The sequence below is a fragment of the Pezoporus flaviventris genome, unplaced genomic scaffold, assembly GCF_033815535.1.
Source record: "Pezoporus flaviventris isolate CSIRO_AGI_PZ_B2104156 unplaced genomic scaffold, CSIRO_AGI_Pfla_v1 ptg000078l, whole genome shotgun sequence".
Lineage (NCBI taxonomy): Eukaryota > Metazoa > Chordata > Aves > Psittaciformes > Psittacidae > Pezoporus > Pezoporus flaviventris.
The window spans coordinates 3,422,853-3,447,279 of NW_026892626.1; the positions used below are offsets into that span (position 1 = coordinate 3,422,853).

The window sequence follows — 24,427 nt, forward strand, 5'->3', positions numbered from 1 at the left end:
ATTTAATGTGTGTCACATTGGTTCAGAACCTTTGGACATTTTATGAAATGTAATGCGACATAGGAAGTTACCTGTGAAACTGAAATGTTTTTTCCCAAATTTGACATTATTGGATTTATTTGGTCCTTGAAATAATTATGATAAAATATATCTCGATTAAGTGGGAAACAGCATTTTCTGGTGTTTGGAGAGAGAATAAGGTCTGTTCCTGGTTGTTCTGGTGTTTTTAAAAAAGCCAGGTAAAATGTGTTTTCAGTTTTTCATATTTCAGCAGGATTTATTTAAATATACAATAAGCCTTTATATATATATTAAAAAAAGAAACTATACCTTTCCTTTTAAAATCTTCTGCCAACATAATTTCTGTTCCAGCATAGTGCAGTCATGTATGATTGGTTGAAGACATGTAAGAAGGCTATATAATCATTAGGTGTTGCAGTTTATGATATAAAATCTTTATACCCCACTATAAATGAGGTTTTCTTGAATATTCTCTGAGTAGTGTTACAAGGGGAATAAAGAATTCCTAGATTCAGACGGATACTTAATACCTCTTATGAGGCCTAGCTGATAGAAGTGGATATTATGTATGAAATGTAGTCCCTTTATCAGGTGTGACCAAAAAGCAGCAAATTCCAATATAACTAGGATTTGGGAGTGGTCACTTGTAACTATGTTAATAGCAGTTACTCCTTAATGGTAGCTGAGTTAGAGGTTACTTTCAGGTCTGATTACATATAGAAAACAAATATTACTGAAGTTGCAATACAGTACCTTGTGAATTCTTTGTACTTTCAGAGGGATAGGGTGCTCACATATGAATGAATGATTGTTTTCTTTTGTCAGTACTTCAGCTGAGACTACAACAAAGACGGACACGAGAACAACTGGTGGACCAGGGCATCATGCCACGTAAGACTTACATTATTTCTAGTCATTTGTATCACTGTACTGTATTAATTATGGACTGAAAATGTAGAATAATGAGGATCAGCATTTCTGTGAGAATCATTAAAAATAACTTTATTATTTGAAGAGACTTGAGATCCTTTTCATAATCTAAATGAACATCATGCTCACCTAATATTTCAGTTAAAATAGCCATTGTGATGGAAATCCAAGGATTTGCAGACATAGTCTGATTCTCCCTTTATTTTCTCTCTTTAAATTATGACTAATCTTACCGAAGTAAATGGAATTATATAAATGAGTGAACATCAGTAACAAAGTTAGTAGTCTTAAAAGAGTAGTATGGCGAGGGCTGCCTAACAAAACCAAAGGGCATGTAAGAGTTGTGACTTAAGTGCCAACAGGCACGTCTTGTATGTCAAACCCTGCATGATTGTAGCTGTGATGCTGCAGGACAGGAGCCTGTGGATTAGGCCAGGCATTGGGCATTGAACACTGGATGACCTAATGCAGAAGCTTCTGTGCCTAAGCCTTTCTGAGTCTGAATCCCTTTCCAAGAATCTTGGGGCTTTGGTGAGTTTTTTTTAATTTTTTTAGAAAATTGATTTAAAATGTTTTTTCCAGTTGCCAGAAGTTCCTGATCAACGTGCTACAACTGGCAAACTGTCCAAACTGGTCCAAACCCAAGTTATACCATCTGTATAGTGGTAAAAACTCAATGAATGTCTTTAGATGCTGTCTTTGAAAGAGTTAAGATTGCTTTAGTGTGATGTGTCTTGTGAAGGCAGCAACATCACCAAGTTCATAAACACATTTAGAGATGTATTTATGATTTCAGAACACTCTCATGCTGAGCTTCTGTCTCTTTGGCCTGGCTACCTACCCTCCTTGGCAGCTATGCAAGAAGTTAACCGGTTCTTCAGTAAACCATTTTTCTCTCTTACACTGGAATTTAATTGCTGATCCTACTGCTTTGACAAGCAGATAATGTTTGTAAATTTGGATGTCTATTGTGTTTGTATGTCTGAATTGACAGGACTTGTATTTTGAAAGTAATTGCTTTATGCAGCTGCACTTTAGAGTCCATTTTTTCCATTATTGATTTCAGTCTGTTAGAGATGATGGATATTTCAGCAGTAACACTTGTGATTCCTAAATTGATTTTTAGGTATCATAAGAGAGCCCTCCTGAATATGGCTATTTAGTGGCCTAGAATTCAGCTGCAGTTAACTCTTTTTTTAGAGATGTTTTGATGTTCTTCCACTTGGTCTCCCAATGACTATGCTAATTGTTTAGTATGTCTTCTGACTTGTTTTGGAGATCAGACTGGCCTCAGGATGAGGGGTACACAAAACATTGAGAATTCCTAAGTGGTCAAGATAATAGGTCCAAGTTGTTAAAAGAGTCAACTGTGAAAAGTGGTTTTCCTTAAAACTAACAAATCCCCCAGCCATTGAACACTTATCAACATTATATCAAGCTTTTATAAATAGCCCAGTGTGCACTAGGTAATTCTAACTTGAAAGCACAGTTTTATAAAGCTAATCTCTTCTTGCAAGTATACAGCAGACTTCAGATTTTTTGCTTTGCTAAAGCATCTTCTCCTTCCCAGGCCTGTAGTGTTAATTATCTTCAGGAACAGAATGATTGTTGTTTTTTTTTTTAGTGAAACCTGGGAAGAAACTTCTAAAGTGTTAAAGATTTTGTTTTGCACATTTGCAACATTCATTTTCTCTTTGCCAGAAGTGTGGCAAATAGGATGGACTATGGCTGCTGCCATTTCACTTATTCAACAGTACGGTTGAGATAGTGTTTTTTGCTCTTTTTGGCTGTTCTGCAGCTAACTATCTAACTAACTATTCTGTTTTCCAGTCTGAACATTTGAGGCTTCTACAATTTAAATCAGCACAAATAGTTCTTAAGGGATGGTCCAGTTCTCTCTAGTAACAGCAAGTATGAGGTATAGACATAGTAAATACAGTGGAATAAATGAAACAGTGTTTTGGCATTCTGAACATTACCTCATAAAATTTCTACTGTGGAACAGTTTTGGTAAATAGATCCCAGTATACACAGTGAAAAGGTTAACTGTTACATGGTAAGTATCTGCTAAAATCAAATATTCCAAGTACTCTGTATAGCAGTGTTGCTCATCTCTGATAAATACTAGTGAATACAACTAGTATGAGTCAAAAGTAAGACTGGTAACATGCACACACAACTCTGAGATGGTGTTAAACACCCATGCACACCTGCTGATTAGGGTTTTTTTTTTGGAAATCACTTCTGTCAATTTAACTCTTACTCTCCCTTCACAGCCTTGAAAAGTCCAGCTGCATTCCATGAGCAGATAAAGAGCCTGGAGCGAGCCAGGGTAAACCATTTTGTGTAAACTTGTTATTAATATCTGAAATGAATAGTTGTGTTTGATAATGAATTCTCTGAGTATGTGAAAAAAATTCTTACCATTACAGTAATAACCTGTGCTTTTATCTTGGAAAAATCCATTAAAATAAAATATTGGTGTCAAATTTGAGAGGAACTTTGTTAAGCCTTAACAGATGAAGGCGGGGAAATAGATTTACAGTCATGATGTAATACGTGGCTTCACTGAGTTAAGAATAGGATACACGGGTAAAGTATGCTTGTGCAGTATTTCTAAAGCAAATCTATACTATTGTGATATGTGTGGTGGTATGAGGTCAAATCCAAAAGCATTCCCAACTTGTTTGGGGAAGATAGAAATTCATTAGCACTGCTTGACTGATAGAAAACCATAACAAACCAAATACCTTTAGAGCCCATGTTCTAACAGCATCCAAATGCAATTGCAAATATTCATTGATTGGATATCAGAGGTTTATCAAACCTCTTTATTTTTTCTCATAAGTAGTAGTCAATGCTATTTCCTCATTTCTTTAAAGACTGAGAATTTCCTGAAGCACAAGATTCGCAGCAGGCCAGACCGCTCTGAGCTTGTCAGAATGCACATCCTGGAAGGTACGTACCCAGTTCTAGGTACATTTTGAGCGGCTATTGGAAGGAATGTCTGTTTTGCACAGTTTCCTAACTGAGTTAGGCTTTGATATGAATTATTTCTAAAGGTGTATATGCTCTACAATGGCTGTGGTAATCTGTATAATAATAGATATATCCATGGTGGTACTCAAAAGTTATGTGACATCATGTACTCTCCACCACCATGCCAACCAACCTTTAATGAACTCGACTTTTACCTTGCCTTGTTATTTTCCTTGTTGCTCAGGTCATATGAAACAACAGTCTTTTTATGAATGCAGGTGTATTACTGTGTTTCATCATAATCTTACCAAATAACCGTGATCCAAATCAATTAACAGACATTGCTTTTCAAAACATGCAATTGGATACTAGCTCGGATAAGAGTCTCTATATTGATATATCGCATCCATATTGACAGCCTTTCTCCATATTTTCATTGGCATACAATTATGAAGACTGAAATTTATGCTAAAAGCTATTTTCAAAGGTAAACTTTTTAAGATGCTTGTCAAAAGACAATACGAAAATCAGTGGATTAATTAAACCTTTACCATAGCTCACACTGGTAAACCGCTGGAGCAGCAAATGCTGTCTTCAGATTATAATAATTGCTTGTTCTTTTATATTCCCTGCTTTACTGTTGGACATTATATAAATGTTTACCAAAAGTACTACCACTGTTAGAAAAGAGGTTATATGTATAGAAAAACATGATCATGAGGATGAAAAACAGCTACAGAATCTTACGTTTGCTTATTAATTTGAGAATTTTCAGGATACTACTTGCCTGCTTTTGATAGAAGTGGAATGGCTACTGCAAAGATGAGACAATGTTGTTTGCCATGAAATTGGAGAAAAGATGGAGCAGAGCATTTAAATGAATCTGTCTTTTTTAGAGACCTTTGCGGAGCCTTCGCTACAAGCCACTCAGATGAAACTGAAGAGAGCTCGCTTGGCAGATGACCTGAATGAGAAGATTGCTCAGAGGCCTGGCCCTATGGAACTGGTAGAAAAAAATATTCTTCCTGTAGACTCCAGTGTTAAAGAAGCTATTATAGGCAAGTAGGAGTCCCACAGCTTCTCCATATCTGCCTGGAATTGTGGAATATAATAATTTAACTCTTCAGGGTAATGTTCACTAGAAGAAAATATACTCAAGGTTTATTACTACTTATTCTTTCAGTTTCTCAGTCCTAAACATCATTTAATTAAAGTTATCCTATTTTTATTCAAAACTAAGTTTTAATGACATAGTTGGAGTATAATACTGTTTTTGGAAATACTTGTTTCTTAATAAAAATTACTACAAAATAATCAAACAGCTGTGGCCGCTACTTCATCTCTCCTGGGTGCCTGTGTGCACGCCACAGATGTTAAACATACCTTTGAATCACTATGCACTTAGCTTTATCAATCCCTTGAATGTGATTTAATATGCCTGTCAGTATGTTAAAACCACAATAAATGCTTATGTATCATATGTTTAGACTGTGCTGAAAACTGACCATTTTCCAGCAGTTGGCTAATTCTGTCACCAGTGTCAAAATTTACTTTATGCAACAACAAAACAATAATTGTTTGCTTGTTTCTTTGTAAACATTCTAGCAGTTGGACAAGAGAATTATCCTCAAGCTTTGGATGATTATTCCTTTGATGAAGACAGCAGTGATGCTTTATCACCAGATCAGCCAGCCAGCCAAGAATCCCAGGGTTCAGCAGCTTCCCCTGGTGAGCCAAAACCAAGTGACTCACCATCACCAGTGACACCAAATGCTGCTACATCCACACAGGTACAGTTTTTAAGTGTTGAAACAAAATATTCACAGGAGGGGTTTTGGTCTGGGACTATAGAAACGGGGGCATAGTTTCACATGGAATTAATTCATTTGCTGTTGGACAGGAGTGCCTGTGACTCTTATTTTCTGTTTAGGAGTGTATACACTAGAACCCAGACTTAGCTGTTGGCAGCGATGAAATTCCCATAGGCTGTGGTAAAGCCATAAATTCACTGAAATTCATTATGGCCCATAGAAGATCTACAGCTTTCCCAGAAGTTGTTTAAAAGGTCACATCCATGGTTTACTCCAGCTGTTACTGATTACTTAATGTCTTTCTTCATTCTGGGCAAGGTCTTGAACTCGTTGAGAATGAAACTTAGCTGAAATGACAACAGTTGACGTCAGTTCCATTATATCTCCAGAGAAGTCCATAAAAAATTTAGGTTTCCCACATAATTTAAGTGTTCTCTCCTATTGTTTTAAAATACTGCCTAAGGAATTTACTATTTGAGAGATTTAAGTAACTTTTACGTTGATTTTTCTATGAGGTTTTTAGTATTTTTTCGAGTTACTTACAAAGAAAGAAAAATAACTAAGTCTGCCATAGCAGATAAAATGTCTTTATGGTAGAGTATTTAAATGCATGACAATGTAAAGAACAGTGCATTTGAATGAAAATACTTGACTTTTCTCAAATGCTGAAATGAAGAGTGACAAAATTTTTGCCTTAACACCAGTGCTGAATTGGTTGTTGAATCAAATTGACACAAGTCTGCTGAGCTATTGTGTGTGCTATTAAAAAGCCCTTGATCCTGAACTGCTGTTTCTCTCAGTAAGCCCGTTTTCCTGTTGTACGTAAGTGGAAGCAGCTGTATTATTACAATAATTTATGTTTCAGATTGGTGCATTTTACATACAATCCATGGTTAAATTTAATGAATCATTTAGTGAAAAGATTTGGGTGTTCATCACAGTTATATGTACATTAAGTGACTACAAATGGCATCAGTTTAATAATATTGCTCTCAGCCTTGTGTGCTTGATATCGATACACCATGTGTGTATATGCAGACAGAAATTTCGTTAGTGTTGTCATTTCTGCTTGATAAGCTGAAATGTTTTCTATTAATTTGAACAGTAGCTCTTAAGCAGAAAGTGTTAATTCAATGAAATTCAACAGCCTTTGGATTTGTTTCATTTTATGCCAGCCTGTACCTGCTAAAATCAAGTTGTTCTAGCCTGTATACCTTTAAAATACTTTATTTTGAAAGAATTTGAGGGTGTATTAAAATTTGACCAGTATGTAAATGGTACCACTATAAACATGTAATATTCTTCAGGTTAATGTTGATCAACTCTTATCTATAATGGACTTTTTCCTCAGGAGGACTTTCCAAGAGTGTTCCTTCATCACTTTCTTCACTGCACTAAAGAGAAAAAGATGCATAAATTTGCTATTCAGTTGTGGTTTTTTTCATGCCTTTCTTTTTATTAAGCATTCTTTTGGAAAATGCATCTATTTCTATCTGAACTCTCAGAGGATGTGTAGCAAAGCCAGAGCTCTACATAGGGAACTGTGCTGCAATTTATTAATTAGGACACAAACAAAAGATAAGACAGAACTGATTATGGAGTTCTTACTGCATAAAGTAATGTAAAAATAAACATTTAAACAGGAGATAAATATTGTTTGTACCCCAAAGATGTTATTTTCTTAATGACCATGGATCCTTGACAGCTGAGTTAGTTTAGGATCTGCAATTACTCTCCTTGGTTTTCTTATTGCTGTAGTGGATAGAGAAAGTATTGTAAGGTTCATATTCAAAACCAATGCTGGACATGAAGTATGGCACATCCACTTTCTTTCATTGTCCCCTAAAATGCAGACTAAGATGTGAATTTGGTTTCCTGCAGAGAGAATGTAATTTGTGTTGCATAAATTGAAAACAAACCACATGAAATTAGATTCCTAAGCAAAGAATTAGGTTCCTAATGGAGAGTTAAATAAAAATACTCAAAGCAGTACGTGCCAAAAGCTTTTCAAGTAGGAAGCATAAGATAGATATGTGATTGCAGCAACAGCATAACAGAGCACTTGAATTTGATTGAAAAAGCACTTCAGCTAGAACTTCAGTCCTTTGCTTATGGATTTCATAACGTTACAGCCCCTTCTGTGAACAGATCTAAATTGTGAAGATGCTCTTCTGCAGAATAAAACAGCTGCTTACCTTGTTCCTCTGGAAATAAAGAACAACGGCACATCACGTCTCTACAGGAGATGTGTCTGGCAAATTGCTCCTTCATTCTTTTAATTTCCTCTGACAAATTTTACATTTTATTACAACATAAAATACAAAGAATGTTTTGAAAACAGTGGAGTGCAGCCAGAGTTCTTCTCAAGGCTTCCTCCTCCACACGTTTCCCGGCTTTGGAGGATGTAACATAACTTCAAGAACCTTCAGCTCTCATTGACTGATGACCTAAAACTTGCTTTAACCTGATGTATTTGCATCTGGTAAGGATTAGGCAGTTTAACCACACCACTCTAAAGAGATCAAATTGTGGTGTTCACAATTTTGAAGACATGAAACAGTTACTGTCAAAATATCTCAAGTATTCTGCTTCATGAGACAGAATATAATGACTGTTTTCTTAATATATTCACTGTAGCTTGGTGACCTGCTAGATGCTTGTTTGCAATTAGGTCCAGAAATCATATTATCTGTGACTGGAAATAGAAGATCAGTTTAAAGGAATCAGTCTTTATATTACTTTATGAAGTAATCAAGTGAAGTTAAAACCTGTTGATTTAGTTTATTTCAGTTTAAAAATATATCAAGTTAATTATATACACAGTTCATCACCTCATCTAACACTTGCAGGTAACACTGGGAAGTCTGTAAGAAGCTTTATGTAGCCATTAATCCTTTGTCATTTAGGATAACAACTAATGTAAGGAAAAAGTAATTCACTGTATGGCAAGAGGAGAAGGTTTAACACAGTGATTACAACCAATACGAATTAAAGAGGGAGCATGGTTCTTTTTATTTGTGTTGGGTGTTTTGGTTTTGGGTTTTTTTGAAAGTTACTATTCAATTTGAAGAAGTTTTGTAGTGCTGTCTTTATGGAGTTTTCATAGCCTATAAAGGGGTTGCTAAACAGTATGTTTGAAGTCAAGTTATTTGTTTGGGTTCCAGAAGGATCAGAATGATGAGTTGTAAAAGATAATTTAATCAGTAAGCTGAAGCATCACATGTTTAAAACGCTTTTTAGATGGGACTTCAAGAAAAGAAAGTGTAAGATCCAGTGAAAATCATGAGATCATTAGGATTGTCCTGTGCTTTATGGTAATACTGTATGTGACACTTCGAATCAAAGACAAACTAAGTGCTTTTTTAAACGCTACTGCTATAACTAGAGTAAGCCTTTTAAACTTGATAGGAGTGCAGTATGTTGGAATACAGCACCCAGAACCCTTGCTTAAAGGGTAAGTCCCTCTAAAGTACCCTGCCAGTTCTTATGCAAGTCCAGCAAATAACAGATACTGTGTAGATATCGGATGCTTTCCAGAGCAAACACTTTGAAAGTTGGATATAAAAATAGAGGCATTTATATCTTTAGCCTGCCACCATAAACTAACACAACCCCAAGACAGGCATGTGTGCAATGTTTCAGTGACTAGGCATGGCATACTAAATCTTGCAATTTATTAAAGCAGTATCAGGAGCTTTTCCTCTGGATGGCTGCACCACAGAAAGCTCACAGCCACTAAACGCTTTAGATAGGTTATGGCAAGCTCTCTATAGATGCTGGTTGGCACCTGATGGTTGGTGAGGCAGCAAAATCTAAAAGAAACACAGAGATAGAAGGGAAAATTATTATAATTTAATTGTAAGCTGAAGGCAGAGAGTTCAGTGCCTCCAGGCTGGCAGCTTGGTAACTGCCATCCCAGAAATACGCAAGAACCAGGACATAAAGTTGCAAAATGTGTACTGTGTGTTTTTAGTGAACTGATTTAAGTCCTTTGTGGTACAATCTCATGGAGGAATAGCAGAGCATAGGAAGGAAGGAATTAGGGAGAAGTACCCATCTGACTTAATTAGAATGCAAGGTTTTAGAGTTTTTCTGAAGAAAAAGGATATTTATTGATAGGAATATAAAGGATATAAAGGATGGGCTTTTATAAGAAAGAATATGGTACTAGGTGATCTAATTGCTTTTTTAAACAGTGGAAACGCAGCTGATCTCATCTGTCTAGATTTAATACTTTAAGATATTAAACACTAGCAAAGCTGGAGAAGATTGTGTTTAGCAAAGGTAAGACAGGGAAGTTCTGGGTCAACAGGAAACTGTTAATAGTGCTCTGCAGGAGTTGATCTGGGGACCTTATTGTTTCATGTTACCATTAACAACCTTGACATAAGAATGGGTCACGCAGCAAAAGATGGAAGGCATAGTCAGCACAGAGTGTTGGAATTATGCAAAGAACTTGTTGATTGGGCTTGTAGAAGAGAAACAAAATTCCAATAAAATTGAATAGTTAAATTAGATAGAAAAATATACACCACCTCTCCTTCTCATGACAAAGTGTTGAAACCTGGGGACTCTTGACTTAAGAGAAAACTGAGGAGGAATACAGTGTGGGTGGCAGTGGTCAGCAGTGAGGTAACTGAGCTATGGCATTAATGCTTCTGTGAAACTGCAAGTATGCCAGATGAGATGATTCCAGTATGAGTGTTAATGCCACTTCAAGGATCCAGTGAAACCACAGATGAAATATCCTATACATTTCCAGCTACTTATATTAAGGACGGACTAATAAAAACTAACACGAGAGGATGATCAGAGAATGAAAAAAATCTCTTATGAGAAAAGAATAAAAATTAATTTGTGTAGCTAGAAAAACAAGGGTAGAGATCTGTTTATATACAGCATCCATATCCCATCAGAGGGATATTCACGACAGACGGGAAGTAGGTTTTAAGTCAGAAAAAAATTTCAGCACAGAAAAAAATGATAGGACAAAGTTAAGCTCAGTGAATTTTGGTTATTATGTAGGAAATCTTGGGAATTTTCTGGTGGGCTGGGAAAATAATAATAATAAAAAAGTCCTAAGCCTATAAGAAGTTTATAAAAGAAACTGCACATATGATATTTTTAGCAGCAAGGGAACAAACTCAGTAAAGTTCAGGCTAGTGGATTGTACCTGCACAGTAATGTAATCCAGGAGAATTGTACCTCCTGGCACAGTCACAGCTGTGCTTTCTCTGACAATAGGAAGCTGTCGCTGTAAAACGCATCTGTGCTGCTGCATGATCATTCTGAAACAAGAAGCTCATTTCCCTGTGTTGGTGTTTGACCCTCATGAAGGAGGCTATTCTGACAGTACTAGTTTGGGTGGTAAGGTTCTCCTTGTGTACACATGATTCTGACTTTCCAGACGTTCAAAGGTACTGGAGGCCCCCGTCCTTAGGGGATGAAGCCATGTTCTCTGCAGCTTGAGGAGGCTTCTGCAGTAAACATGGAGTGTGTCTAGGGGCAAATATTAATGGTGCTTCAAACAGCGTAAAAACAAATGGAGGTATCTCTGCTAACAGTGCACGCCATTTTCCTTTCATTATTTTTAACCCTTAGCTCTCCTTTTGCTCAGCATTTTAAAAATTTTCTTTGAACTATTTTTTCTGTACTTAGTTGCATATAAAAATACAGAAATTATTTATATTCATAAAATCTGTAATTCATTGGTTCTAGAAGCCTTGATATGTGAAACTACAAGAAAAGAAGTTTATTTGACATAACCTTTTTCTGTAATTCTGAATGACTACCTTGAAGAGAAGATGTCTTTTGTATCCTTATGTCAGGAGCAGAAGTACTTCAGTGACAGCTGTCAGTTCTTTGCAGTTATGAAGCTAAGAACTGGCATCAGTTAGGTAATCTGATTCTGGGCTACCAGTGAGACAAATACATGTTAGGAGCAGTTCAAGTAAAATGTTCCTGACTTGAATGGGTGAGGTACTTCTGAAGGGCCTTCCACCTCTTTTTGTATGATTTTGAATGAAAGACAATGTTTTCATGTAGGTTGAAAGGAGAGAAGGATTCTGCTTTTTTTGTATGTTGTTATAAATCCTTTTGGGATGTCATTCTTCTACCTGCAGAAAACCCAACAATAATAATTAAGAAAAAATTAAATGCTGGGAAAATATGTAGTAAGAAATACTACAAAAATTGATATTAAAATCAGTTACTGTTTTACCTCGGTGAAACTAAAAGCACTGTATTTTATTTGTAAAAACGGACTTCAGATGCATTTACATGCAGTAGATAAAATTCTAAACTAAGCAGTCAAGGAAAGAAACCAGTTTATCCTATTTGCTATATTTGAAGTGTGCCAAAATGTGCCTTTTTAGAATACTTGTAGACATGTACAAAAGAGTCCTTGTTTTGCCATTCCTCCTAAAAATATTTTGTGAATTTGCCATGACAGTAAATTGTGTTAACCTTTTCACATTCTTGCAATGACTCAGATGGTGGATGTTTTTAATGTTTCTCTTTTTCCTTATATTTTTTTTAATACTAGTATCCACCTTTAACCTCTCCAGTTCCTGAATTTCTCAAAACTCCCCCTACAATTGAACAGCATGTTACACGTTCTACTGCTACAACAACCCTGACCACAAATACTGTATCTGCAGCAAAGCCTGGGCCAACGTTAGTAAAGGTAGGTACCCGTAAGAATGGCATCTGAGGACTATGTTCTTAACCTATGTCCTTTTCCAATGCTATATCTAATGAAAATACAAGTGATGTTATAGTGCCTAGAACTAACAACGTTTATTAGTGTTCAGGAGAACACGCTGGGTTGTTGACTAAAAGCTTTGCATGCTAAGATCCATCATTAACAGTTGTAGGGACTGGCTCATTATTCCAAGAGGTTCTGACAGTACAGTTGTACTGTGTAATTCTGCAGAATTATGCATTATATTGCTATGGAAGTTTTCAAGAAGGAAAATAAGATTTTTGCAGTGTTGAGTTTCTGCTTTCTATAGGTTAAATTAATTGTTTCCAGTCTAGTTTTGTGTGGAGTATAACTTAATAGAAACGAAGGCAACCACATTCATAGTCTACCTGTAACCAAACTGGTGAACAGCATTGCTCCTTTTCTGCTGCTGTTTTTCTTGGGTCATTTATTGTGTAAGCAGAAGGCACTGTGTGAGAGAAGTTACTGTGTCCTTGTATTTGAGTACCAGAAGAACATACTTGGTTCTCTCGTCTGCAGTAACCTAGCCAGCAGCATGGAAAGCTTCTTCAAATCCAGTTGTGTTAGAAAATGTCTACAGTACTTCATTTCAGCAGTTTTGCAAAAGTTCTTCAGCTGTGTAACAACTGTATGTGGACTTCTGCCTAACTACATGAAGTTAGAGTTCATCCTTGTAAATTTAACTGAGAATTATTTTCTAGTATAAATCTGGCTCTATCCAGTAAAATCACAGGACTTGTACCAGCTTCCTTAACGCAGGACCTTAACGACAAATGTGAAATATCCCCCAAAACAGGCTGTAATAAATGTGCATGGATCAACACAGGATTTATGCTTTGATACCTTCTGTGTGCCTAGGTAATAGCCTTCAACTTTTCACTCAAAATAATTTCAAAGAGCTTGTAAAGGAAGGGAGTTTCATCACATGTGCAAGTATTGCTAATAGGGATGCTGCTGGAAGTTTCCGAAGAGTGATGCTGTAATTTTTAGGATTGTCCATGCTTTTAATCTAGACTTGTAAGTACCTCTGAGCTGCAGATGTTTACAGGTAGACTTTAAGATCCTAGCTTTTCCTTGTACCAAGTGCTAAGTGGCTTTGAACTTGCCTGTTTCAGAAGAATGCCTCTTTGCAGTGGCAGGTTGTGACTAGCAGAATCCCTTAGCTTCATTTGTGCCATCTATTAAAAAAACATTCACAGGCTGATTCAATGACTCCTCCTTGTGCACAGTATAAGCCAGCTGGGGTATGTTTAGTTAGTTATGTTCAAGGGTAGTAAGTGATGCATTAGGGCAAGTTTGCAGGGATAATGGTATTCAGCAACTCTTTGCAGTAAGTGTGCTCCTATAAGGTTTATCTTTGTACCTTTCATAGCTGCTTGTAAATGAGATGGCTATAACAGTGTTTTCAATCTTTTCCATCCATAAACAGCAAAGCCACCCAAAGAACCCAAATGAGAAGCATCGGAGCAAGAAATGTAAAGAACCTAAGCCAAGGGTGAAAAAATTGAAGTATCATCAGTATATTCCACCTGATCAGAAAGGTGAGAAAAATGAGCCACAGATGGACTCCAACTATGCTCGTCTGCTACAACAGCAGCAACTGTTTTTGCAGCTGCAGATCCTGAGCCAACAGCAACAGCACTACAACTACCAGACAATTCTACCTGCACCGCTGAAGTACGTGAAGCGTTGTTTATGTCCTTTAAAGATACGTACATCAGTTACAGACCTAGTGCTTTAGAAGGAACCGTGTTTTGCAAATGTTAAGAGATGTTTGAAACCTGAAAAAACTGAAATGGCAATGTGCATCACTGTGGGTATTACCGGCCTCATTTAACAAGGTTCTCTTGTTAAAATACTCCTAATTATTTTTGTATGACATTGAAACAGAACCTCTTACCTGTCAGATGCATTTTTTTCTGACCTAGATGCGTATTTGAAACTCAATTATGCAAAAGCCAGAAAGTTTTGACATCATTTTCACTCAAATATGACATAGGCGGAGCAGAAGAGCAGCTTACAGACAATGGCTTTTAAAAAGACACATACTACTGTTGTGGTTTTATTGTCCTTTTACATCGGTTTCACAGAGCACATTTTTACAGTTTTACAAAGAAGAAGAAACAGTCATTGTAAATTGGATAAAATGCTTCATCAGTGAAGCTACTGGATATAGTTTCATTGCTGATGCTTACAAGAGTTCCTTATCAGTGTTGATCTGATAGTGAGACCAACAGTGAGAAATATACTTTCTGATTTAGAGGTAGAAGCAGTCAGAAAAATAAATTTGGCAGAATGACTACTGTCTGCAGGGTTTCATTCTCACCATCTAAGATCAGTCTTTTCCTGGAAATGCTTATAGTGTAATATGCCACAGTCACACAACCCTAAATTCAAATCACTTTCAACTGTTGGGGTTTGCTGTTTTTTTTTTTTAATATGAGTTTTCACCAAGTTATTTTTCCTCAGCAAGTGAGGCTAGAAAAGTTAAAGATACCATCTGTGGTTATATTTATAATTACCATGTATCCTAACATTTGGACTAGAGATGTTTCTGCCTGCTTACCCACGCTTCTTCTGTTCCACTTACTGACATTTCAGAAACATTTCTTCATAAATCAGTTAAACGAAATAAAAGATCTGACTTATGGTTGCTAGTGTCAATTATGGCATTTTTAAGTTTTTTATGATTATTTTGAGATCCTCATATGAGATACTTCTTATGAGTACAGCTGATAAAAATGCATGATCTTCAGGCTAAACTGCCTTCACATTGGTCTTTATTGTGTATGAGCATGGGGGCATGTATGTTGGTTTGATACATAGTTCAATATTGTGGGTTTCTTATTGATGTCAAAAAAAAACCTTAACTGGTTGCTCTAGTTAATGAGTGATTTGTATGAACTGATTCTACAGTCCATAGTGTCCCTCGGGGATACCATGACAATAATAAAAACCATGAAAATTAAATTAGTACGCTTCACCGAAGAGAAAATTAAATACCAACATTCTACGCTCCTGTTATGTTTTCTCCTCTGTGCTGTTTTACTAAAAATACTTAATGTCTTATGTTAAACATGTATTTGTTTGAAAAAAAAACAATTTGTTCCTTAACTTGATGAGACACTAGATTGAGAATCACAGCTTCTTGACTGAAAGCATAATACATTTAGTGTTGACATTACTGTCCCCCTTTTTTTATCGCTTGAAGGCCACTGAATGACAAGCAGAGTAACAACGGGAACACGCCACTGACTAATTTGAACAGCAGCACACCCACCTCAGCTGCCAGCTCCCCAAGACAGAACACTAATATTCCTAGCCGGAAACCAGGACCTCTGCCTTCAAGCTTGGATGACTTGAAGGTAAAAATAAAAGGGATTTGTCTGTTCCTGTGTGTTACCATAGGTCATAACTTGCAAACTGTTACTGTCAAGAGTAAGCCTGGATATTATTTACCAATGAAGACTGTACTTTTCTCTTAATTATTTACAATAAGGTTGTCAGAGTTTTCAAACACAACTCTTCTGGATTTAAGTATTTGTTTGAGTGAGCCTCCTCACATGCATATGCTCTGGAAATGACATTTCTTTCCCATAGAATTAGAAGAGGAAGAATTCGGACAGATTGCATGGCTACATAATTTGATACCTTGGGTAAACCATGAGGTACCCTTCATGTGAGGTTCTAGCCCAGGCAGATTAAACACTGGAACACTATTTTCTCTGTAAAAGAAAATAGGAAATAAGGGATCTTTTTACGAGAGTTCAATACATCATCTGAAAATTAACACTAAATTTCGTAAAAGCTTCTTAAAGTTATAACCGTGTAAACTCTCTTTAAACTGTAATATGACGGGATTGTATAGGATTTTCTTCCTTCAAAATACATCAACAGGAATTAACACAGTGAAGTACCTAATGAAATTGAGTCTGAAGAAGCTTGTGGGGGTTTAGATTCAGATCCTTCCAATAGCAACCACAGGAATGTGCCAGACCTGAACAGAGGAGCAGGGACATCTAGTGGGCAGTTGCTTCATGTCTCTCTTTACAAGGCTTTGGGTTTCTGAGGGATGGGAATATTTTTTAGACTTGACAGGATAAAAGAAAGGGTTTCAGAAGATCAGATTTTCAAGACAAGAATGTACTGTCATCAGCTAAAGCCAGTCGTTTGCCAGTCTATAATATATATATGTATATATAAATATATATATATTTATATAAATATATATATATATTTTATAGACTGGCTATAGCCAGTCTATAAAATTCAATTCAAAACAGCATTTGAAATAACCTTTTCAAACTTTAAATTATTAACTAATAACTGTTTAAGATATTTAATATCTGAATTTGTGCTTTCCAGTGATTAAAGCTGTTTACTTTTTGGTATTCCTGCAAATGTAGTAGCAATAATATCAGCAGACCTGCTAGTGGTGGTTTTAACACTAAATCAGCTCTGATTAATGCTGAAATGCATTGCCGAAACCCAGAAGGATTAGAAAGCACTCTTGAACAAGGGTAGAGGAGACAGGACTGAGAAACAGCTGATAATCACTGTTAGGGAGACAGTTATTTAACACGGAGTTGATGTGGTTCTCAGAGATGCTAAAGGATTGATGTGACTTTTCATCATTTCCAAATCATGAGGACCTATAAAGTTCTAGACTGGCAAAGTACTGAAATATTTGAGGTCACTACCTTTTACTCTTTTAGAGGTAGTTCTAACATACATGTAGCCCAAACACTCTACAGTTAGATGTGGTGTATGCGTATCATAAATGGAAGCCATTCATTGTGACTGAATCACAGAATTAATTTACGCTCAACACATTTGCACTTCACTTTGTCTGAAAGCTTACTGGAAAACTGAGAACATTTTTATTCCAGAAGTTAGATTTGGATTGCTTACACTTTTTCTGTTTGTAGAAGAAACCCAGATGACACATAGCTTCAATTGTTCAGTTGGTAATTAGTGAGGGAAGCCTTTTGTGCTTGATGGGTCTGTTGACCTGATAAGATTTCTCAGATCTATGTGTCTTGATGGTGTAACAAGGGGTTCAGCATGCTGGTGTTCAGTGTTCTGATCTGCACTGCTGCCACCCTCTACAGGTTTGCTTCAGAAGCTTTTAGCCCAGAATTAGACCTGTATATTCACTTTCCCTTTTTGAATACTTATGAAAAATCTGCATGATTTGCTGTTATTCATCGTACAACAACTTAACACTACTAAGGTTTTAGCAACTTAAACAGTGAAATGAAGTAGGAGTTCATGGAAATGTGCTCAGAGATCATGCACGGTGCCAGAACCCAGAAGTGTAATAACTAGTGAATATGCTGAAAATAATTATTAAGATGGAATAAGGTAGAATGTATATAAGTAAGTTCTACTTTTTTCCTGTTGTGCTTTATTTCAGGTAGCTGAGCTTAAAATGGAGTTGAAATTGAGGGGATTACCAGTGTCAGGAACAAAAACAGATCTTATTGAGCGTCTGAAAACCTATCAAGATCTTAATAACAATGGGGTTGCTACTAGTAGCTCTGTTACAGCAGCCACCTCTACTGGGGCCACAGGTAACACTGGGGAAGTGTCTGTGTCATTTCCTGTTGCAACACTAAATAAACCAGCGGCTAACACGGTATCCAGCTTTCCTCCAGAAAAAACATCTACTGGACCTGGCTGCAAAGCAGTGAATGCAGAAAACATTAGCTCTCCTTTGCCTGTATCTCCCTCTCCTTCAGAACAATCTAGTCTAAGCACAGATGACACTAGTATGGCAGATACTTTCACAGAAATGATGACCATGATGTCACCATCACAGTTCTTAAGTACTTCACCGCTAAGAGCAAATACAACTGATGACAACCAGAATCGAAGTAGTGGAAACATCTCAACCATGGAGTTTGATGTAGCAGAAAAGGACCGAAAGCTTCAAGAAAAAGAAAAGCAGATTGAAGAGCTCAAAAGGAAACTGGAACAAGAGCAAAAACTTGTGGAAGTCCTGAAAATGCAACTTGAGGTTGAAAAACGGGGACAACAGCAACAGTCTCAGACTTCTGGTAACTCAGCTGCTTTGGAACAGAAGCAGCTCAGTACTGCTGTCAAAGATGAAAATGCCCTTACTGATTGCTCTAGTACCAGTCAATCTGTACCTGTAGCTAGTCACTCTTTAGGACAATCAGTATATACTAGTAGCCAGAATCCAGTTGCCAAAAAGGCAGTTGTTATCAAGCAGGAGATACCTGTGGCCAAAGCTGAACCTCAGAATGCCATTTCTCAATTTTATGTTAATCCACAGCGGCAGCCACAAACTGCAGTTGTTGCCCAGCCTCAAGCTTTATTAACTACCCAAGGAACTGCACAGCTGCTCCTTCCTCTCTCTATCCAGGGACCGAATTCTACCACGGCAGTGCAGCTACCAGTTGGAAATATAAAGTTGCAGGTAAAGGTGTTTTTATTTTTCCATCATGGAAACTGCATGGCACTATTTGCATAACTTACTATAATTAGGTAAATGTGCTGCTTATAAGATTAACTTAAAAAGCAGGCTTAGCCTTTTTTCTGCTTTAGGTAAAAGGGCAGAAAGACTTAAGAGCCAATCTCTTTCTAACTTCTGGTGCTTGCTTTCTTTGCAACTTTTGTTCCCAGATACTTTCCTGAAAAGTAGCTGCCTTTCCATGCACTGTCTTCATGCACAGTTGGTGTTAATTTATATCAGCATATGCTACCAGGTTGTTAACCCCAAATTGTAATAGCTATAAACCCAGGTCTTTAATTTGAATATCCCTGTTTGCAAAATGGGTGTTTGAACCTCTTGTGTGCTGATGGCTCGTAGTTAAAAACGTGAATGGTAGGTTGTAGGACCCTACTGGAACTGTAAAAACACAGTTACACAAATATTATTTCTAGACTGATTATAGTATCACAGTGACTAAATACAGCATAAACCAAGATAGGTTATAAATGAAGAGGTTTAAGAGTAACTGTACCAAACTGAAACAGTTTAACATGTTGGTCAAAGGTAGATACCCAGTGCTATTATTGGGAATAGATGAAATCTCCTGCCACCCACATGGTTATTGTGCCAGCAAAGTATTCTTTCAGCCCCAGCTTGTACTTGGCTGCTGTGGCCTGTTGTGGGCTGAGGCTTTGGTGCTGTGTGTGCACAGCTGCACTTAGCAACATTTATGAGGACTGTAAAATTCTGATTCTTGCACAGTCCACAGTGCAAGAGGTGGTTCCTGGTAGGTATGCAGCCAGACGGATCGTTGTCTAAATTGTTCTGAAATCCTGCTAGCATTCTCTTAACAACCATAAGCAGCAGCTTCTGGTATTTCATTTCACTGATATTGCTGAAGTTTTCCTAACTACCAGCTAAAATTTTCTTTCCTGGGGTTAGACATGCTTCTTGCCTTTCAGTGGCCATTAAAAACTACTTTGACTATAGAATCATAGAATCATGGAATGGTTTGGGTTAAGGACCTTAAGATCATCTAGTTCCATCCCCCTGCCATGGGCAGGGACACGCTACACCAGGTTGCTCCAAGACCTGTCCAGCCTGGCCTTGAACACTTCCAAGATGAGGCAGCCTCAGCTGCTCTGGGCACCTGTACCAGTGCCTCACCACCCTCACAAAGAAGAAGGAAAGAGCTCCTTCTGTCTGTCTAACCTAAATCTCCCCTGTTTAACTTTAAACCCATCACTCCTTTGTCCTGTCACTACAGTGCCTGATGAAGAGTCCCTCTCCAGCATCCATGTAGGCTCCCTTCAGATACTAGAAGGCTGCTCTGAGGTTTCCATGCAGCCTGTTCTCCAGGCTGAACTATGATCATCTTAAAAACAACCTTTTTCTTGCATCATCAGTTTTGTCTTTCTAGTTATTCAAACATAGTTCTTATAATCCTTTCTTGCTGGTTATGCTCTCTCTGTCTCTTATACTATTTTCATTGCTCTTCACTTAATCTTCTCCACTTTGTCTTTATCTTCTGTAAACGTTCTAAAACCTTTTACTTGGGAACTCACCAGTAGCAGAGTAAAAATTTTGTTTCCTATACACAGTTCACACTCATCCTTCCCAGAATACACGTTATTGCCATTCTGCAGAATCTATGCAATAGATTTTTACATTATGTAATTTACTGTGAGATACGAATAATGCATATATTTTATCTTCATCCTTTAGGCTCAATCACAAGCTGGAATACAGACCCCATCACAAATACCTGCTCCTGTTTCTTCCTCTGGCGTGGTCCAGACAGCACCTCAGATGCATACTCCACAATCAAAACAAAACACCATCACGCAGCACGCACTTGGTCATACGCAACAAATCAGAAAGGTTTGTGGATAGCACAAGCGTTAAGATACATAGTTGTGTAACTAATTCTAGGCAGTGTCATCTGCATCATATGTAAATGGTCAGGTCACCTAATATCTCTCTACCATGTTTTTCTGTGTAATACAATGGGCTTGCAACTTCTCTTTCCAACATTTTAGTCCATGCAGGACTTACTTTGTTTTTCAGTTGAAAATAAATAAGGAAGGCTAAAGGACTTTTTCTCTTACTGGTAGTCTTCTGGCACCACTCTTACTACATTCTTCCACATGCTTGGCAGAAGTGGTATACCAGGTATTTTAGTCAGTTTCTCTTATTTGCTGCTGCTTCAAAATGGAGGATTCCTGTAGGCAGTTCTTAAGAGAAAGCTTTTCCCTATGTCTTCAGTGATTTATTATTTTAAATGAGTTCGTTTTAGTTTCCCTGCTTTCCTTGTTGGTTTCATCATTACTTGCTAAGAAAGCTATGGACTCAGATACTGAGGATGCAATTCCAGTGAGTCAGAACCCTAACATACCTATGATACCTCTCTTCCTGAGAAATGCAGGCAGTGATTCAGAGAGATCCTTCTCTTTCTCAGTCAGTTCTGTAATATCCCATTCCAAAACAGACATAGATCAGCACTGGATGCACACCCGAGAGTGCCAGTCTAGTCATGTTCATATGGTAACACAGATCAATCCAACAGCACCAGTCATCACAAAAGAAAGGGGTTTCTCTTCCTCTGAGCCTCTTTCAGGCTGACCTCTATTATTAGAGACTCAGGGATACCTTTATTGCTTCCTTAGTGGTGCTAACAACTCTGGGGCTCCTATCACTTAGTTAGTACTATCACTAGGCAAGGTTTTTCAGCCTGTCTCAAGGAAAGAGTAATTCAGAAACAACTGAGATTTCAAGATGAAGAGGCTAATTTTTACAGTAATTTTCCTGTAACTGTTACAAAATACCTAAGCCTTCAAAGTTTATATTTCAGTTTACAAAAGTGCATCATAAAAACCATGTTCTACCTGTGCAGTGTCCTCTAATCTGCTTCTGCTAAGGCTCTTGTTCAGATAAAAGTTACCTCAAAAGATGTACAATTACACCCTGCCATTTTCTACATGCCTGGCTAATAAAGGGGAGCACGCTAAATGTGCATTACCACTCTTCAGACTGCTTGTTCAGTCTGTTTCATTTCATCAACACTGAGCTTATCCTACAGAAGTCAAAACTGACCCAAAAAGAGATCTCATCCAGGTTCCCTGGCATTTGGTGAGGGGCTGGCTAATCTTACCTCTTTAATTTGACAAGTCCCATATAGAAATTTTCCGGTCATCCTAAGGTGTATACTTGTGCCAAACTAGCAGTTTGCTTCATCTGCCGACTACAAGTTCCTTGAAATGATTGCAGGAGGTAATCAAGGATTGAAGCCTCTGGTCTTTCCCCCATACAGTTGTCATGGAGACAGCACAGTTTCCAGCAGAGTTCCCTCTGCATCTAGCTGTCCCGGAGCTGAGCCGCCTGCCAGTCCTAGCTGGTTCTCTCACACATCTACTGCCAACTCTTACACAGGAGACCAGCAACGTAATTCCACTGCTTTTTTCATCAGTGTAAGATACTGATGTGATACAACACATCAGGACAGTCTTTATGCATTGAGCATTAGCTCTACCTCTCTGCTGTTTGCATTTCATGAGGGTTGGCTATTTCAGCAGGCAGATTGAGCTCATGAACTGTGAGTGAATAATGCTACTTCCTAATTTAACCTTTTTTAGTGAAGTTGGTCTTCCTAATAGTTATCACCTCTATAAACAGTTTTTTCCCAGAACCAGTTTCCCTTGAATCTGTCTAAACTTTCTCAGGTAGCTTAGATTTTTATGTAAACCATCTGATTATTCCATTTCTTTTCTCCTGCACACTTGAGATGTCTCTTCACATCGTAGCTACCACATGGCCCTTGTCTCATTACTGAATGAACTGAAAAACATCTCCTCAGCCATTCCCCCCAGTGCCAGACAGCTGGAAAGTACAAGTTTTCACACAGAAAAGATGATCAAGGGAGCTAACAAAAAACTGGATCAAACCTTTTCACAGCAGACTTAATTAAGCTTATCATAGCTTAATCTCCATCCCTGATCTAAGATTTGTCACCTTTGTCATAAAGGTATCTGGGAGTGATACAGTCTTGCACACTCATATATTCATAGCCCCTCTTTCTCTCCCTTTAACTTAAAAATACAAGAAGCAGGATACTGCTGGAAATCATTTACAGTGACTGTATGGACTATCAGTCGAAGAAATAAAAAGTTTATATACCAGTAACCAAATTTATAGTTGATACCCAAGTTCATCACTTATACCTTTTGCCTCTCCCTCACTACTCATAGATATTTTTAGATAAAATAAATTAGAATTATATGGCACAAACCAAACCATTCTATCTTAAAGCAAGGACAGGTGTGGATATATGGACTATAGTTTTTTTATCAGGTCAGAAATAAATTAGTTTTCTTGACTGTCCACTAGGTGGGGAAATCATGTAGCCTGTAATAAACTGTTCCATACTCTGCTGAATGTACTTGGGAAAAATTGTATTAGTGCACTTTCCTCATGCTTCCTGAAAAATTGCAGGGAAATATTTTTAGTTATCAGTGATGAATGAAACCACATCACAGCACAAAGTTTCTTTCAAACAGTAATTGTTCTAGATTTACAAATTATTCCACCAGAGATAAAAATCAGTACAGGTAACATTCCCTTAATAGGGAATTTAAACAAGCAGGTCTTAAAATTTATTAATGTCTTTTACCCAATGTTATTAATTAAAAAACCCAACACAACCTAAGACTGATGTATTAATCCTTTACAGGTTTTTCCACCCACCACATCAAATACAGTATTTTCCTATCAGACTGCACCAGTTACAACACCTTCACAATCTTTTATTAACGAGACATCAAACTCTAACATTCACACTGGTGGTAACCAGGTCCCCTCTGTGCAGAATGGACCTGCAACTCCTAATAAGGTAAGGTTAGCCCCACTATGTTCCATAAAGTTCAGGTTTATATTATTGTTCTTAAAGTACATAGCGCAGCTCACTCAAAGAGGAAGAAAGTTGTGTAGATTTTAATAATGTATATGTGTATGTACGTGTGAAGAAATTACTATTTTATCCCTCAGATTACCTATATTATTGATATTTGTTAGTATGTGGATCAGTATGACAATACAATCAGTGTAGAACTTGGTCAGCTTGAATTCACTAAAGCCTATTGTTTAGTCACTGTTTTGTTATTTCATGCAGCCTGGTTCTCCATCTCAAGCCCAGCCTTATATTGTTCAACAAACCCTCTTCAACAACACAGTATCCAAGACAAAAGATCCTCCTCGGTATGAAGAGGCCATAAAACAGACCCGCAATATTCAGACATCGCACCGTGAGGTAGTTATTTTCTCCTTTTAGTCTATTAAAAACATATTTTTTTCTTTAGATTTATCACAGCCATTGCTTATTTTAGTACTTGTTTGGTGTCAAGATTGTCTAACATACCCTGTTACTGTTTTCATAACTGCATTTAACTACAGGGCTCCTGTTTCATGATTCTTTTTTATTAAAGGAATAGACAGATGTAAGTAACTCTTACA

The 24,427-nt window shown here is 37.3% G+C and overlaps 1 protein-coding gene across 7 annotated transcripts in view; it reads left to right on the top strand.

Annotated features, from left to right (window-relative positions):
- The window catches only part of MRTFB (myocardin related transcription factor B), an 80,155-nt gene that overhangs the window by 46,862 nt on the left and 8,866 nt on the right, over window positions 1-24,427 (top strand). For 4 of the 7 annotated variants that reach the window (XM_061473225.1, XM_061473224.1, XM_061473226.1 and 1 more), the window contains 12 exons: window positions 847-912; window positions 3,228-3,283; window positions 3,834-3,909; window positions 4,827-4,988; window positions 5,536-5,720; window positions 12,286-12,426; window positions 13,895-14,142; window positions 15,677-15,830; window positions 17,882-18,907; window positions 20,648-20,803; window positions 23,649-23,807; window positions 24,087-24,224. In XM_061473225.1, coding sequence (XP_061329209.1) covers window positions 847-912; window positions 3,228-3,283; window positions 3,834-3,909; window positions 4,827-4,988; window positions 5,536-5,720; window positions 12,286-12,426; window positions 13,895-14,142; window positions 15,677-15,830; window positions 17,882-18,907; window positions 20,648-20,803; window positions 23,649-23,807; window positions 24,087-24,224 — 2,567 coding nt within the window. The remainder of the gene's footprint in view (window positions 1-846; window positions 913-3,227; window positions 3,284-3,833; window positions 3,910-4,826; window positions 4,989-5,535; window positions 5,721-12,285; window positions 12,427-13,894; window positions 14,143-15,676; window positions 15,831-17,881; window positions 18,908-20,647; window positions 20,804-23,648; window positions 23,808-24,086; window positions 24,225-24,427) is intronic. The other 3 variants (XM_061473227.1, XM_061473229.1, XM_061473230.1) reach the window with 2 other exon arrangements.